This window comes from Halichoerus grypus, chromosome 2, assembly GCF_964656455.1.
Source record: "Halichoerus grypus chromosome 2, mHalGry1.hap1.1, whole genome shotgun sequence".
Lineage (NCBI taxonomy): Eukaryota > Metazoa > Chordata > Mammalia > Carnivora > Phocidae > Halichoerus > Halichoerus grypus.
In genome coordinates this window covers 93,794,617-93,811,347 of record NC_135713.1, presented here as the reverse complement: position 1 = coordinate 93,811,347, position 16,731 = coordinate 93,794,617, and the positions used below count along the sequence as shown (strand labels likewise).

Here is a 16,731-nt window from a genome sequence, read left to right as displayed (position 1 = left end):
CAGCAAAGTATAAACACACAGTAGGCTTTTGGATGTATAAGTTGGGAGCAAAGGGAAGAGCTTTAGGCTGGATTTCTAGACTTGGGAAGTAACCTTCTTGATGTAAATGAAGCCTAGAAAGTGGGTATGGTAGTGAGATGAGGGTAGAACACACTGCAGATCTGCTGAGGAAAGAATGTGGGGGATTTTAACCAGTGGTGATGGTGCGTATGTGGCACAGATGATTAATCCGGTCAGAGTGTGGAGAAAGTGTTTATTCTACAGCTGCTGTGGAACTGACTGCTGTGTGCAGCACTCTGAAGTCTTTGACCTGCAGCTTTTCCCCCAGGGACACAATTCTTTAAGATCCAACCCATTAAAGGAAAAGTTTTAGAGCCGTGCTGATTGTATGCCAGGCATTCGAAAGAACTATGACTGCTTCCCAACTAAATGTATTAATAGGGGGGAGTTGTGCAGCATACTTTCTTTTGGTTGACCTTTTTTTACCTCATAGTTGAACTTACCAGTTAACTCCTTTTATACGTGTTCACTGTCAGTCAGTGCAATACAAGTGCCTGAACTTCTCTGAATCTCATATTCTAGTGGAATAGGAAGTTAGATGAGATGATTTTCTGTATGATTTTATGAAGTACAATAAATGGGGATAATATAAGCTAAAATATAATTTGAGCTCAGATTTCATACTTGTAGTGGCAAGGATTTCTCTCTCTCTCTCTTTTAAGGATTTTATTTATTTGAGCGAGAGAGAGAGAGATAGAGTACAAGCAGGGTGAACGGCAGAGGCAGAGGGAGAAGCAGGTTCCTTGCTGACCAGGGAGTCCGAAGTGGGGCTCCATCCCAGGACCCTGAGATCGTGACCTGAGCCAAAGGTAGACGCTTAACTGACTGAGCCACCCAGGTGCTCCTATTTCTCTTACTTTTGATAGAAATTGAGATCCAGTAAAAACGCCCAGCAAACAGCTGAAAGCATACTGGCGGTTTCCTCTGTGTGTATGTAGCCATAGTTGCTAACCACTAGGGGTCAGGCTCTTCATAAACAGTTAATGCCCTCCAAAAGTTCCCAATGCACACTATTTGACTCTAGAATTGTTGCATTTTGTTAGACTATTCTGTGTCTCCAGCCCCAGCTAAACATGCTTGGTGGTATATATTTATTTCAATTATAATGAATACAATTTTGAGAATTCTTTTGGCATACTGATTTGGCCTTGCATAATCAGATTAGATTGTTTCTAAAAGGTATTTTTTTTAAAAGGTCTTCTTTCGATAGTAAATAAATAGAATTAGGTAATAGTTTTGGACTAAGGAGGAGGTATTTTCAGTGGGTCATACCAGGGGAATTCAAAAATTTCCTTCTTTTAATTGGTGTAAGAGCCAGAATAACTTAGTATGGAAGAGATAAATAGATGATACATAATTTATATTCCTTTGGGGACTTTTGAATGATTTTTCCAATGAAATTTAAGAAACTGTTCATAGACATTTGTGTTCACATTAATAAAGTAATTACTAACTGATTTTTTAAGCATTTCAAAAGAATTTTAGAAAAAATTTATTTCAGGGGCACCTGGGTGGTTCAGTCCATTAAGCGTCTGCCTTCGGTTTGGGTCATAATCCCAGGGTCCCTGCTCAGCAGGGAGTCTGCTTCTCCCTCTGCCCCTGCCCGCACTCTCTCTCTCTCAGTCACGCTCTCTCTCAAATAAATAAAATCTTTAAAAAAAGAAAGAAAAAACTTATTTCACTTTCAAAAAAAAAACAAGTTTCCCTAAATGCTTGAAAAATTTTTTAAATGTCAGTATATCCATTCTGAAAATACTTTTGTGTGAGACTTTAGAATTTGGGTATATGATCCAGAATAATGACAAGTCTAATTGATTCGTTAAATTGGTGTTTTATAGTAAATGCTTTGTAAACACATCCTTACATGTAAATAATAGTCTTCTTAGATTAAAAGTGATGCTTTCATTTTCTTTGAAAGCACTGCTATTGTCACTCCCTTCTTTCTTTCTTTCTTTGGATCTAGGACAGAATGCTGATAATTTTACTATACTTTTTTTTATAGTCACAAATAGGTATACTTCTTTTGTCTCTCTCTCTGTCTCTTTCTCTGAATCATCCAACACTATCATTTTTCCTGATTGCGAATCAATTTCAGATGATTCACATTGCCTATTAAAATGCTGGGCCACATGCTTGTTATCTTCATCCAAGGTACACACAGGTACAGTAATACTTTTGAATCCCTAGAAAAATTGGCACTCTGAGCAAGTTGTTTATATCCTGTCCTCAAGTGGTATCCTTAGTATGTTCACTTTTTTCTGATTGCCTCCTATTTTTATTTTGTTATTCTTTTCTGTAAGTACTTAATAGATCCCAAATCAAGATTGGTATGTCTAAATTATTGAAAATCATCTTTACTTAGGCATGTTCAAATTTGTTGGCTCTGCTAATATTTATAATGCTATACGTATGATATTTTATCTAAATAATCTTTATATGTTTATTTTTAACAAATCATGTTGAGTGACCATTTAAATTTACCCATTTAAAATGTACAATTCATGGTTTTTGATATTACATTCTTTTTTCAAATTGTGACGAAATATATATAATACAAAATTTGCCATTTTAATCATTTGTAAGTGTATAATTCAGTGGCATTAATTACATTCACAATGTTATGTAACTGTAACCATTATTTCCGAGATTTTTTATCATGCCAAGCAGCGCTCTGCAGTCATACAGCAATAGCTCTCCCTACACCCAGCCCTTGGTAAGCTCTCATCTACTTTCTGCCCCAATGAATTTGACTATTCTAGATATTTCATATAAGTGGAATTGTAGGATATTTTACTTTTGTGTATGGATTATTTCACTTAGCATAAAGTTTTCAGGGTTCATCCATGTTGTGTGTATCAGAATTTCATTCTTTTTTATAGCTGAATAATATTCCACGGCACGTATATACTATATTGCTTTTATTAATCTGTGGATGGGCACTTGGGTTGTTTCCACCTTTTGGCTATTATAAATAATGCTACTCTGAATATTGGTGTACAGGAACCTGTGTTAATCTCTTTGCTTTGAATTCTTTTGGGTATATACTTAAGAGCAATTACTTGGTGGTCAAATGGTAATTCAACAATCAGTTTTTTGAGCAACTACCAAAATGTTTTCTGCAGTGGCTGTACTGTTTTACATTCCTGTCAGCATTGTATAGGTTTCCAGTTTCTCCACGTCCTTGCCAATATTTGTAATATTCCATTTTTTCTAATAATAGCCATCCTAGTAGGTGTGAAGTATAGTATGATCACTTTTAATTTTTAAAAATTTTTTTCCAAAACAGATCATTTCAATATGGTACAAATGATTACATAAAAATTCAGGGTTTTCACAAATAGATTATGCTGTCTTCTAAATTTACTCATTACATAGATGGGTATTCATATTTTATATCATCTGTATAAAATCATATGTATATATTAATATAAATTTAAATCCTAAAAAAGACAGAGCACTCAACATTGAAACAGTCAATGAAATGAAACAAATATAAATAAGGAGTTAATAGTAAATAAGCATAACAATATTTTTAACTATGTTGACATTAAAATTTTTTCTGTTCTAAATACTTTTTATTTTTCTATTAACTGAATTACAGTTGACATACAGTATTATATTAGTTTCAGGTGTACAACATAGTGATTCAACATTTATAAACATTATGGGGGCTCTTGGGTGGCTCAGGCAGTTAAGTGTCAGACTCTTGACTTCAGCTTAGGTCAGGATCTCAGGGTTATGAGATTGAGCCCCGTGTTGGGCTCTGAGCTGGGTGTGATGCCTACTTAAGATTCTCTCCCTCTCCCTCTGCCCCTCCCCCGCTCACGTGCATGTGCATGTTCTCTCTCTCTTTAAAAAAAAAGTAAACATGATGAAATACTTTCCATGATAAGTAGTTACCATCTGTCACCATAAAAGGTTACACAAAATTATTGACTATATTTCCTATGCTGTACTTTACATCCCTATGATTTATTTATTTTGTAACTGGAAGTTTGTACCTGTTAATCCCCTTCACCTATTTTTCCCATCCCTTCACTTCTGTACCACCCCTTCCAATATTCCTCCCCACCCCCCCCAGCAACCATTTTGTACTCTGTATTTATGAATCTCTTTCTGTTTTTTTTTTGTTGTTGTTTGCTCGTTTGTTTTTTAGATTCTGCATGTAGGTGAAATCATATAGTATTTGTCTTTCTCTGACTTATTTCACTTAGCGTAATACCTTCTAGGTCCACCCATGTTGTTGCAAGTGACAAGATCTCATTCTTCTTTTGGCTGAGTAATATTGCATTGTGTGTGTATATACACACACACATACACACACACACACACACACCCCATATCTTCTTTATCCATTCATTTATCAGTGTAAGATACTTAGGTTTCTTCTATATCTTGGGTATTGTAAATAATACTACAACAACCATAGACATTCATACATCTTTTCCAATTAGTGTTTTGTTTTCCTTGGGTAAATAACCAGAAGTGGAATGACTGTATCATATGGTACTTCTATTTTTAGTGTTTTGAGGAATTCTCCATACTCTTTTCCATAGTTGCTATACTAATTTACATGCCCACCAACAGTGTAGGAAGGTTCCCTTTTCCCCACATTTTTGCCAACACTTGTTATTTCTTGTCTTTTTGAGGATAGCCATTGTGACTGGTGTGAGGTGGTATCTCATTGTGGTTTTGATTTGCATTTGATGATTAGTGATATTGAGCATCTTTTCACATAGCTGTTGGCTATTTGTATGTTGTCTTTGGGAAAATGTCTATTCAGGTTCTTCTGCCCATTTTTTAATTGGATTGTTTTTTTTGTTTTTTTGAGTTGTATTGATTCTTTATATATTTTGGATATTAGTCTCTTATCATTTGTATTATTTGCACATATATTCTCCCATTCAGTAGATACTGCCTTTTCATTTTGTTGATGGTTTCCTTCACTGGGAAAAAGCTTTTTAGTTTGATGTAGTCCCATTTGTTTATTTTTGTTTTTGTTGCACTTGTCTAAGGAGACATATCCAAAAAAATATTGCTAAGATTAATGTCCAAGAGTTTACTACCTGTGTTTTCCTTTAGGAGTTTTATGACTTCAGGTCTTACATTATGTGTTTAATCCATTTTGAATTTATTTTTATATATGGTGAAAGTGGTCCAGTTTCATTCTGTTGCATGTAGCTATCAGTTTTCCCAACACCATTTACTGGAAAGACTGTCTTTTCCCCACTATATATTCTTGCCTCCTTTGTCACAGATTAAGTAACCATATAAGAATGAGTTTATTTCTGGGCTCTGTATGATGTTCCATTATTCTGTGTGTCTCTTTTTGCGCCAGTACTATACTATTTTGATTACCATAGCTTCACAGTAGAGCTTGAATCTGGAATTGTGATACTTCTAGCTTTGTTCTTCTTTCTCAAGATTGCTTTGGCTATTTGGGGTCTTTTGTGGTTCTCTATAAATGTTAGGATTATTCTAGTTCTGTGAAAAATACTGTTGGTGTTCTGATAGGGATTGCATTGAATATGTAAATAGCTTTGGATAGTTTGGACATTTTGTTTGTTGGGAGTTTTTTTATTATTGATTCATTTTCATTACTAGTAATCAGTCTATTCAGATTTTCTATTTCTTCCTGATTTAGTCTTGGAAGATTTGTATGTTTTTAGGAATTTATCCATTGTGTCTACGTTGTCCAATTTGTTGGCATATAATTTTTCATAGTAGTCTCTTAACAATCCTTTGTATTTTTGTAGTGTTGGATGTAATTTGTCCTCTTTTATTTCTGATTTATTTTATTTGAGTCCTCTCTCTTTTTTGCTTGATGTGTCTGATAAAGATTTATCTATCAATTCTGTTTACCTTTTCAAAGAATCAGTTCTTAGTTTCATTGATTTTTTTTTCTGTTTTTGTCTCTATTTTGTCTATTTCCAGTCTGATCTTTATTATTTCCTTGCTTCTACTAACTTTGGGCATTGTTTGGTTGGTTTTTAGTGCCTTTAGGTATAAGGTTAGATGGTTTGAGATTTTTCTGGTTTCCTTGCAGTGGGCCTGTATTGCTTTAAACTTTTTTCTAAGGTCTTTTTTTAACTTTGTCTCAAAGATTTTGAACTGCTGGGTTTCCATTTTCATTTGTCTGAATGTTTTTTTTAATTTCCTTTTGATTCCTTTGTTGACCCATTGGTTGTTTGGTAATATGTTGTTTAGCCTCCAGGTATATATGTTTTTGTCCAGTTTTTTTAATTGATTTCTAGTTTAATACCATTGTGGTCAGAAAAGATACTTGATATGATTCCAGTCTTCTTAAATTTATTGAGATTTGTTTTATGGCTTAATATGTAATCCTGGAGAATGTTCATGTGTACTTGAAGAGAATGTATGTTCTGCTGTTTTTGATGAGGTGTTCTGTGTGTGTGTGTATTAAGCCCATCTAGCCTAATGTGTCCTTCACAGCCACTCCTTCCTTGATTGATTTTCTGCCTGAATGATCTATCTATTGATGTAAGTGGGGGGTTAAAGTTCCCTAGTATGTTCACTTTTAAAACAGCCTGTGAGGTAATTGCAAACTGAGCAATTTACTTTGTAACACAGGTACAATCTGCTAGAGCAGTATTGTACTTCTTTGGTAACTTTGTAAACAGGGTAATTTTGGGCCATTTATTTAATCCTTAACAGATAAACAAGTAATTAATTATAGAGTGGCTTTTACTGCAAATCATTATGTCGTGTTTTTTTTGTTGTTGTTTTGTTTTTTGTTTTTTTTTAAAGTAAGCTCTACACCCAGTGTGGAGCTTGAACTCATGACCCCAAGATCAAGAGTTGCATGCTCTATGATTGAGCCAGCTTAGATGCCCCAGCAAGTTACTCTGTATTACAGGGGATATAACAATGAGTGAAAATTAGCCCTTCCCCTCAAGAAACCAAAAGCATGTGGGATATAAGACATGTATACCTACAAACCCTACAAAAGAAAAAGCACTCTATACATCCCTCAAAGATATACAGTGTATTGGAGGTGCTCACAATAGGGAGAGCCACAGCTAGGTCAGGCAGAAAGAGGACAGCAGTGTATGAGATAGGCCTCGAAGGATGAGTGGGATTTCAATAGTGTGAAACTAGAGTATTAATTGAGGAGGTTACAGAAGGGGTATCTGACCCCGATCTGTGGGAGGTTCACAGATGGTTTATAGGAAACGTTTAATGGAAAACATTAGACTGTTGCTTCTTGTCCTTTTGGCTAAGATCAAGTGTGGAAAACATTAGACTAAGAGATTGGTAAGTTTTTTAAAAACTCAAGAATTAAAATTTCAAAAATTCATTTCTTCATTTTTTCCCAGGTTTTAAAAAAGTTAAAATAATTTTGGCATAACAGGCATCTTATATTTATAAAAGCATCACTTCTTGAACTCAAGTATTCTCTAAGCTTTAATGGAAATAAATGTTTGGATTATTTTGTTTAAGTACTGTACCATGGTTCTTTCCGTAGTATATCGTACATAATTTTTTGTGTCATATACCACCACAGTATACACTGAGGAAGCAAGATTCCCTTCTGGAGTTGTATCTTGGCTGTGACTCTTCTACAGATATTGAAAAGTTAATTTTAATTTTTGTTACATATTTACATATTACATATTTACATAATTTTCATTTGATCCTTAGGAAAACTTTGAGAGACAGGGCAACAAATACCTTGTTTCATGGGAAGTAAACTTGAGGGTTTTTTTGTTTTATTTTGTTTTTTTTTAAGATTTTATTTATTTACTTGAGAGTGAGAGCATGGGGGGGAGGGTCAGAGGGAGAAGCAGACTCCCCACTGAGCGGGGAGCCTGAAGTGGGTCTGGATCCTGGGACTCTGAAGGCAGATGCTCAACCCTCAGCTGACTGAGGCACCCCTAAACTTGAGGTTTTGTGTGGTGACCAGCCAGGTAGAAAGTAGTGGAATCAGTAGATACCAAATCTAGTGTTCTTTCTGTGTTGCTCCTAGAACTAAATATTTAGGTTAATGCAGTTCTCATAACTGGAAGAATAGCAAGTATTTAAGCTGTTCGGTTTTTAAAAATTGTAATATTTTATCTTAAAGCTTTGTCCCTAATTTCATAAGGAATGTGAGCTATCAGTAGATATCACTCTGAAACATAGCAGGGAAATGATGAGCTTTTTGAGATGGTGATACTTAGAATTAGCCTGTCATGTTGTTGGAGCACTGATAAAAGAATCACCCTTTTCACATGGATATAATGGATTTCATACAGCATTTGAGCATTATGCACTGAATACTTATGTAATCTTTTCCCTCTAGGTGGCTCTCTGAGTCTGTATGGATTTGGACTACTGAGAAATGTGTGCTCTTCTACCTTTATTTTGCCTTCCTGCTCTGGGACTATGCATTACATTTTTTAAGTAATGAAATATGAAACCCATTGAATATGTAACCTCAGGCACTCAATTTAAAACACATTTGGGAAAGGAAATAACAAAACAAGTTAGAACAAACATTTGTTTGTTACATGCCCTTAAACTTGGGGCGAAAGGAGGAGAGACAGACAAGTGAACTGTGGTGGCATTGCACTGTGACAGGGTCTAGTAAGTAAAGGTTTATCAGATTTCTATAACATACTTCATTCTCTTGGGCTTAATCGTATGAACTCTGTTTTGAGATCATTTTCTTAAATATAGGAGTGGTAATTTATCTGTGTCTTTTATGTTCCATAGAAAGCTTGGTTTTAAAAAGGGAATAGGGCGCTTGGGCGGCTCAGCTGGTTGAGTGTCTGACTCTTGGTTTTGGCTCAGGTCACGATCTCAGGGTTGTGAGATGGAGCCCTGCATTGGGCTCTGTGCTCAGGGAGGAGTCTGCTTGAGATTCTCTCTCTCCCTCTGCCCCTCCCCACTCGCTCGCTCACTCTCAATTAAATAGATCTTTAAAAAAAATTTTAAAAAGGAATAAAAATAATTACTTATGATTCTGAAAATTCCCAACATGAAGAAATGCTTTTGAAGATGTTGATCAAAATTACAGAACAGGAAGTGATCATGTAATGGAATGACGTTTGACAAACTATGAAGATTAATATTTCAGATCCCTTTGTGTTTATAAGCAAGGATCAGCAATTTTGTTTGGAACCATTTTTGTGTGTCATAACAATAACTTTGGATAATGCATAAAGATTATCCCTGGAGAGAGAAGGGAACAAAAAAGAGATACAATATAACGTTCAGTTCACCAGCATGTGAAAAAGTCATTTTCTCATCATTCTCTCCAAGTATTAAAAGAATTAAATTATGATAGTGCCATAGTACTAGAAGAAAAGAATTTTAGGGTTTACCTAAAGTGTACTTTTCAGCACTCTCTTTTATTCCTTGACCCTTTTACACTTTGTTCCACTGTAATATGGCATTTGCCTTCACCACTATGTCAAAAGAACTTACGGCTGTCTGGGTATTTTTATCTTCCACCCTGGGCAGCTCTTTATTCCTTAATGTGGCTTTCTTCCCTTGGCACCTGTGAAAAAGTCTCTGGCTTTTCCCATTCCTCTTTTAATTATTCCTTGTTATTGTGGGTACCTCCTAAATATTGGTATCTTAACAGACTTTGGTACTTGACTTTCTTTCTTTCCTCCATGGACCATTTTATTTATGTCAGAGTGGCAGCTACCACTGATGTGCCATTGCTTTTCAAGTCCCTGTTTCCTGCCCATTCCTCTCTTGAGCTCCAAACCAAATCTTCATCTGCCTACTAGAGCAGGTCTAGAGTAGGTATCTAAACATTTGTGGAATGTATGAATGTTTAGAACTTAGCATCTCCTTTCCCCTCTAAACCAACCTGTCTTGTCTGTTCTCGCTCTTCTTGAAACAACTTCGCGGTATCTAAGCTTGATTTGAAAATCTTTGATTCATTCTCTTTTTCCTCATTCCATATTTACTCCACGAGTATCAGTCCCTATCCAGGACTGGGAAAAAGACTGACTTGGGTGCACTGCCCCGATGTTCCAAACCTGCTTTGATTGCATTTCAGGCAGGCTTTATTTAGACTTCATCAAAATGCAGTGTAAGTTCCCTTTCTGTCTCTTCTGCCCACCCACCCGTTTGTAGGCATGTAATAAATAAATATTCTAATTTGTTTTATTATTCTTTTCTCAAATTTATATTAAATTGGCTGACTATTGTTATACTTCATAGTTTATGCCTCTTGCAACATATGCTAGTAGAAAGAGTATTTTTGAACCTTGCTCTTGCAAATAAATCCCAAAGATTTAAGTGATAAATCAGTATGGACGGACAGTTCCCAAAAGTTTTTCTTTGTAAATCCTTTAGGACTTCCACTGTACACAAAAAGTAAAATGGTATACAGAGTGAGAGAGGATAGCAGAAGTATCTTTAAGAACATAAGTAGTGCTTGGTACATTAAATGATATCATTTGATTGTAATAGGGTTAGTGGTTTATATGTAGCCAACATAGAAATAGATAAGGTATTATTCTCTTTGAATTGTCTTACATAGTAAATTAATAAATTAAAGTCTGAATGTCTCTTGTGTTTAAACCATTCTCTGCAGTATCTTGAATAAGTAGGTACAGTGGGAAACATAGCCTTTTGCACTTGGTTAAGAAGTTTTAAAAATTATTTTTAGTTCGGCGTAAGCATAAGTCCCTCTCCCGCATTGGGGATAAAATGGAAAAGTCTGTGTTAGGAGAATACTTAAATACAATATTGTGTGCCGGTGTGGTGGCTGATGTTCTTGACCCTAGGAATCATGGCTGCAGTCTAGTCCTTTTATCTCTGGGTAAGGTTGAGATTAATTGAAGAGTTGCTGAAAATGATTGTATAGATGACCACTTACTTTGTCCCCCTTTTTTGTGCCTCCATAGGTACATGGACTATACCGCACAACAGGTGCTAGTTTTGAGAAAGCCCAGCAAGAATTTGCAACAGGTGTGATGTCCAACAAAACTGTCCAGACTGCAGCTGCAAATGCAGCTTCAAGTGCAGCAACCAGTGCGGCTCAGAATGCTTTCAAGGGTAACCAGATTTAGAGAACCCTCCAACAACACACTGGTACCTTCTGACTGTACTTTTTCTCCAGTTACTGTATTCTATAAATATTTTTATGTTCAAAACAGTACACACGGCATGTATATTTCCTGTTCACTTGTGCATGGGCTAAAACCAGAAAAACTTCCTTGTCTTATTATTTACCTAGCAATTTAACATTTTGGTGCCCCCTGCAGAAAAAAAGATCACAAATATTCTCCATATTTTTTGGGGGATGAATGTTCAGCAAATTATTTCAGTGGTGACACACTGAAATTAATATGGTACTTATGATTAAAAATGCATTTAGTACTAGCTGCAGTCTTTCTTTCAAGAATCTTAGACTTAAGGATTACATATTAGAGCATTAAAGCGATACTTTATTCTGTTTTCCCCATTTATATTGAAAGAAATAGGCCATCAGGGACTTAGGGATTTTAAAATTGGCTTGCTTTTTAGCAGTTTTAGTCACCAGTGAAGAGCCTGTGTGCATTTCGTAGTAGATCATGTAAATTTTATCCTTTTATTTTTGTTCCTTTTTTTCTTTTTTAGAGTAGTTGATATTTTGATATCAATCTCTGATCTTGCATGGGCACCACATTTCTTAAAAGAATTCGTATTTTGGCTTCTGCACTGCTTATGGTTGTAGGATTAGGGAGTTGCTGGTAGAATCAAAGACGTGGTTTTCTGCAATAGTTTCTTTTAAATAAAAATTTATTGGGATGCAATTTGAGAACATAATATGCAGTGCATTATCCAAAAAAGGGTAGATAATCAATGAAATAGAATGTAGTAATGATAATACTTTTTTTTTTTTAATTTTCAGTATTCGTATCATAGTAGAATATTACTGTATGGAAACTTTGGTATATTCTTGTGGCTACTCATTTTAACTGAATTGAGATTGTGTTTGGCAGCTCTTTTTTGGGGAGTGTGTGTGTGATTTTTAAGAGGGTATTAAAGTTAGACTAACTCCTTGTCCAAAAAGAACATACAGTGTTTCAGGGATTTTTCTTTTAGCCTCTCATCTGTAGTGGGATTAAAAAGAAAAAGACGCTGTTCTTTCACATATACTTGAATCCCTAATTCACCTCAGTCTTTCAATTTTTGAGACAGACTGAATACATTAAAATTTTTGAGACAGACTGAATACATAAAAATAGAAAAAACATTTAACCTGCACCAAACAAGAAAATACAAATACAGTTAAATGCATTAATTATGACTACAACCACATTAAAATTGTTACTATGCAGCATAGGATTTAATTCTTACAGTATACTTGGTTTGAAACTTTGAATCATTTTTAATACTGATTAAATGACTCAAAGACATTCGTAAAGTCATTATATACTGTGTTTTGGAAGTCATCAGCTAATTTAAGATTGCAGAATAATCAGTGATTTTTTTAACTTGACTTTTAAGTAAGGATAGTCTATTGGATTATATTATTTGAGACTGCAGATCCTTTTTAAAAAGAATCAAATGGGCATAAATTCATTCTTTTCCCCAAACCTGGGGATAAATGAATTTAGCACTGGGGGTGGGATGATGAGTTCTCACTATTTATGAGGGAAGCTTTGTGTGATACTAAGTAACATGGAGCCATCTAGATGGTGTTTGCATTTGATTTATTTGGGATTTATTGAAGTAATATACTTGGAAGATATTTCCTTTATTCTGCTTAAAATAGGATTCAGAATATGAATTTAAAGCTGTTTTTATGAGTATTTCTGATCAGTGATAATCTCCCTACTTTCTCAAATAAGCCAGTTCTAGTTTGTCAGATTCTATAATCTTACTGAAAATCTGTTTTATCACAGTGTGCTTTACTAGGTGTGTATTTTACAAACATTCAGAACACTAACCACAAAATATAATAGGAGTACTTATGTTCATCATTAATTTATATCTCAAGTCCATTTCTTTTTTTCTTTCAACTACAAATGAATATAGAGACTTGAAAAATACTGAGATACTTTCCTTCAAGAATAAGAAGGCTTCTGTCTGTCTTGTAGCAATCCCCAAAGGTAGCATTGTTAAGTAGCAAATAATTAAAACCAACAGTACCTTTTTGTGTGTGGATGGGGAAAATGTTTTAAAATCCCCTTCCTGGGGTTCATACGAGCTTACGAAAGAAAATTGTTTTTTAAAAACATAAATGTGCATTAAAATGATGGCAATAACAGTTTGGTAAGGTATGGGGATTTTAAATTCTTACATTCTCTGTTCTCCTAACAATAATGAGTAAATGGTCACATTTTCCAGCAAGAGATTGGCATTTTTTAATGTTTTATATTTAATACTAACATGACCCAGTATCACAGTCATGAAATGGTCTTCATTGTTGTAAGCATTCGTGTCCTTTTTCAGTTTGCAATATTAAATTGTGGCTATTTTATTTAAAACTAAAATTTGAACACTGGAAAATCATTGCTCAGTGATTTGTAATTTGGGACTTGGATTATTTATCTAGGGATGTTTGTATATTTTGTCAATGAGTAATATTGCGCTGCCATCATAATGAGCATCATGGTTCTATATAAATGCCCTCCATCTGTCCCTCTAATGTTGCATGTTTTCAGTGGTTTGGAAGTTTTGTATATTTATTGTATTAACACAGAGTGTCATAAAATAAAATGCTGTTTACTGGATGTTAGTTTGTCTAATTTTAAACACGATGTTAGCATTTCAGAGGTAGAGATTATGCTGTGGGCTTTATGTATATAGAAATTTCACATTTGATTTTTAAAGAATCTATGTATAATTCTATCATGTGCTGAACAAAATAATATAAAAGGCTTCATTAAAAATTGAGCAACATAAAATGACAATTTTTCTGTTGGATTAGACCTTTTAGGTGATGGAACATGAGCTTCGCTCATATTTTGATCACTTCAAGGTCAAAATACACATAGTATCTAGAAGTTAGTGAGATTCAAAATGGAAAACGTGTTTTGTGACTCAAGTTTTTCCTTGTGGGTTAAAATGGATGCTTCTGTACTAGTATTGTATTGATTAGCTTGAACTTGTGTTCTGTTTCCTAACCTAGCTACCTGTTGCTGTTTTATGTACTGATGAAAGTACCTATTTGTGTATTGTTGGATTTTTCACCTGGGTTATCTAAAGAGGATGTAAAAATCTAAAATGTTCATGTTGAATCTTATTTTGAGAAATATGTGTTAAATTAAAATAGGACCAGCATTTTTAATTTTCTGGGTGTTATCCAAAAAGTGAGTTTGGATTTTTATTGGATATATCTTCTTCTATAAATCATGTTGAGCTAATGTATAGTTTACATTTTATGGGGAATTTATGTTAAATTATTAGTTTCTGTAATTTATTTGTACTAGCATAATGCTTTTATGGTTATTACTATGTCTTTTTCTGAAAATGCTGACACATTAGCATTTAATTTTATGTCTTTACTGGTAAAAATCTATGTTTAAACTGTTTATATGCAGAGTTTGTTACAGTTTTGCACATTTTCCCCCGTTAGAATTACTGTGGCCGTCAAACACCATTTCACTGTATTTCCTTCCATTTTTCCTTTAAGGAGAATGTTTAGAGGGATTTTTTGATTCCATGTGATTAAGAGCTTTAGAAGTGAAATAAAAGTGGTTAATGTAAAAATAATGGTTAAAAATAAAAAAATGCCTTACTTTGATAGATTTTCAAGTACCATAGTATAAATTTATTTAGAGTAGAATAATATAGTGTAAAACATTAGAGTTGTTTTGAAAACTTGTTTATTAAACTAAAAAGTTACATCTCAATTGTTAAATATTATGGAAAGTGAAGTATTTCCACTAGAATTTTTGGCTACATTTTATAAAACAGCGTACATTTTTGTATTGATGGGTGTTTTAAAACCTTACTTTTAGGGCTTTGTCGCAGTACAGAGAGAGCTAGAAAGAAATCTATAGAAATTTTCTAAACCAAACATTGCCACTAATCTATACTAGATAAATATCTTTAAAGATTCTAGGAAAATAGGGAAAGACCCTTCTCTAGTGTTCTTACCCTTCCTGTCAGTTTCATATTTACAGTTTAACTTTGTGGTTTGGAAAGACAAAGCCTTCAACCTGTAGAGTTTTCTTTAGCACTGTTTATATTTTCAAATGGCAAGGGAGATAGAAGCCACCATGTAGTAGTGTAATGAGTGTTAAATTTTATGTTTATCTAAATCTTGATTTATTTTTCAGCTTATCTTTTTTTTAATTTTTAATTTTTTTTTTTTTAATCTACTTAAGTGATGGCTACACCCCATGTAGGCCTTGAACTTAGGAACCAGAGATCAAGAGTAGCATGCTCTGTGGACTGAGGCACCAGCCAGGTGCCCCATCAGCTTATATCTTTCTGGGCTTGTATGGCTGATGGTGTAGTTAAAACCTTCCTGCCACTAAAACCCATTTTTTCTCTAATAGGACAAAAAATAGTTAATCCTCTTCAAGTTAGTAATGTTTCATATACTTGTATAAGATTAGTCTGAATATTATTTTCTCTACATTTATACAGTTACAATTTGTAGAATCATAGCATGCAAATTTTATTTTATAATTCTTTAGTTATTTAATAGCCCTTACATGTAATCCTAGAATTCCTCCAGAACTCATTCGGTATTTTGTAGGCCAGTGTATCTCAAGATTATCTCAAAGATAAATCATAGTTGTGAGTAGTTGTTACTGGTAGCAGTTTATGGTATTCTTCAGCTGTTTCTTCAGCCAAAAATCACTGTCTTTTGTCTGGTCATAGTAGTTCCTACAATATTATAGTCTACACAGAAACTCAGTCCACTGGTCATACACATTCCTCAAACTAATTTTTTCTAGTTTGAAAGTCATATATACCTGTTAGAACAATTGGAAAATAATAAATGAGAAAAAAATAATACATAATTCTGTCATCTAGGGATATCACTGCCAACGTTTTATTGTATTTTTCCATCCTTTTTCTATGCATACATTTTTTTAGAGAATTAAGGAATATAAACAGTGTGGATTTTTTAATCTTTTTTTCCCTCCTTTAGCATTATGTCATAATGGCCTGATAGTTTAGCTTCTAAAACTAAAATTAGTACATACTTCAACATAAATTTTAGAAAATATAAGCAAAAGAAGATAAAGTTGCTCGTAATTTTATACCAATAAATAACTGCTATTAAAATTTGGCTTATATGTTTCTATTAATTTTCTAGGAAGACAACTTTTATCCTAAAATTAAAAAGTAAGTTTCCCTTCCGCATTCTTGTAATAGGTCCTGTGGGGGTGTTTATCTAGCTCTCACAAGCCTCATCTCTTTGGGCCCCTTAAGACCACACTGGTATAAGTTGTCATCTAGCCACAGCAGACTTAGACTTGGCTCATTAAATGATAAAAATGCACAAGTAGGATGAAACACATAAAAAATATCCTAATAGCTTTCCATTTCCTGTATGAGGCCCAGCAGCTCACCCATATTTCATCCCATTATCCCAGTAATACTCTGTTTTCTCTCTGAGCTATCTTGAGTTGGTTTCCTATTACTTTTAAAAGGAGAATTTAAGTGGTTTGTAATCTTTTTAAAACTATGATATGAATATATGTTGAACTTTTTTCATATTCTCAATATATTTCTATAACATTTAATACCTGTATAGCT

The 16,731-nt window shown here is 34.1% G+C and overlaps 1 protein-coding gene across 1 annotated transcript in view; it reads left to right on the top strand.

The window, feature by feature from the left end:
• The window catches only part of SCAMP1 (secretory carrier membrane protein 1), a 122,849-nt gene extending 109,104 nt beyond the window's left edge, over positions 1–13,745 (top strand). The window contains exon 9 of the mRNA XM_036082621.2: positions 10,929–13,745. Coding sequence (XP_035938514.1) covers positions 10,929–11,093 — 165 coding nt within the window. The 3' untranslated portion in view covers positions 11,094–13,745. The remainder of the gene's footprint in view (positions 1–10,928) is intronic.
• The last annotated feature ends 2,986 nt before the right edge of the window (positions 13,746–16,731 follow it).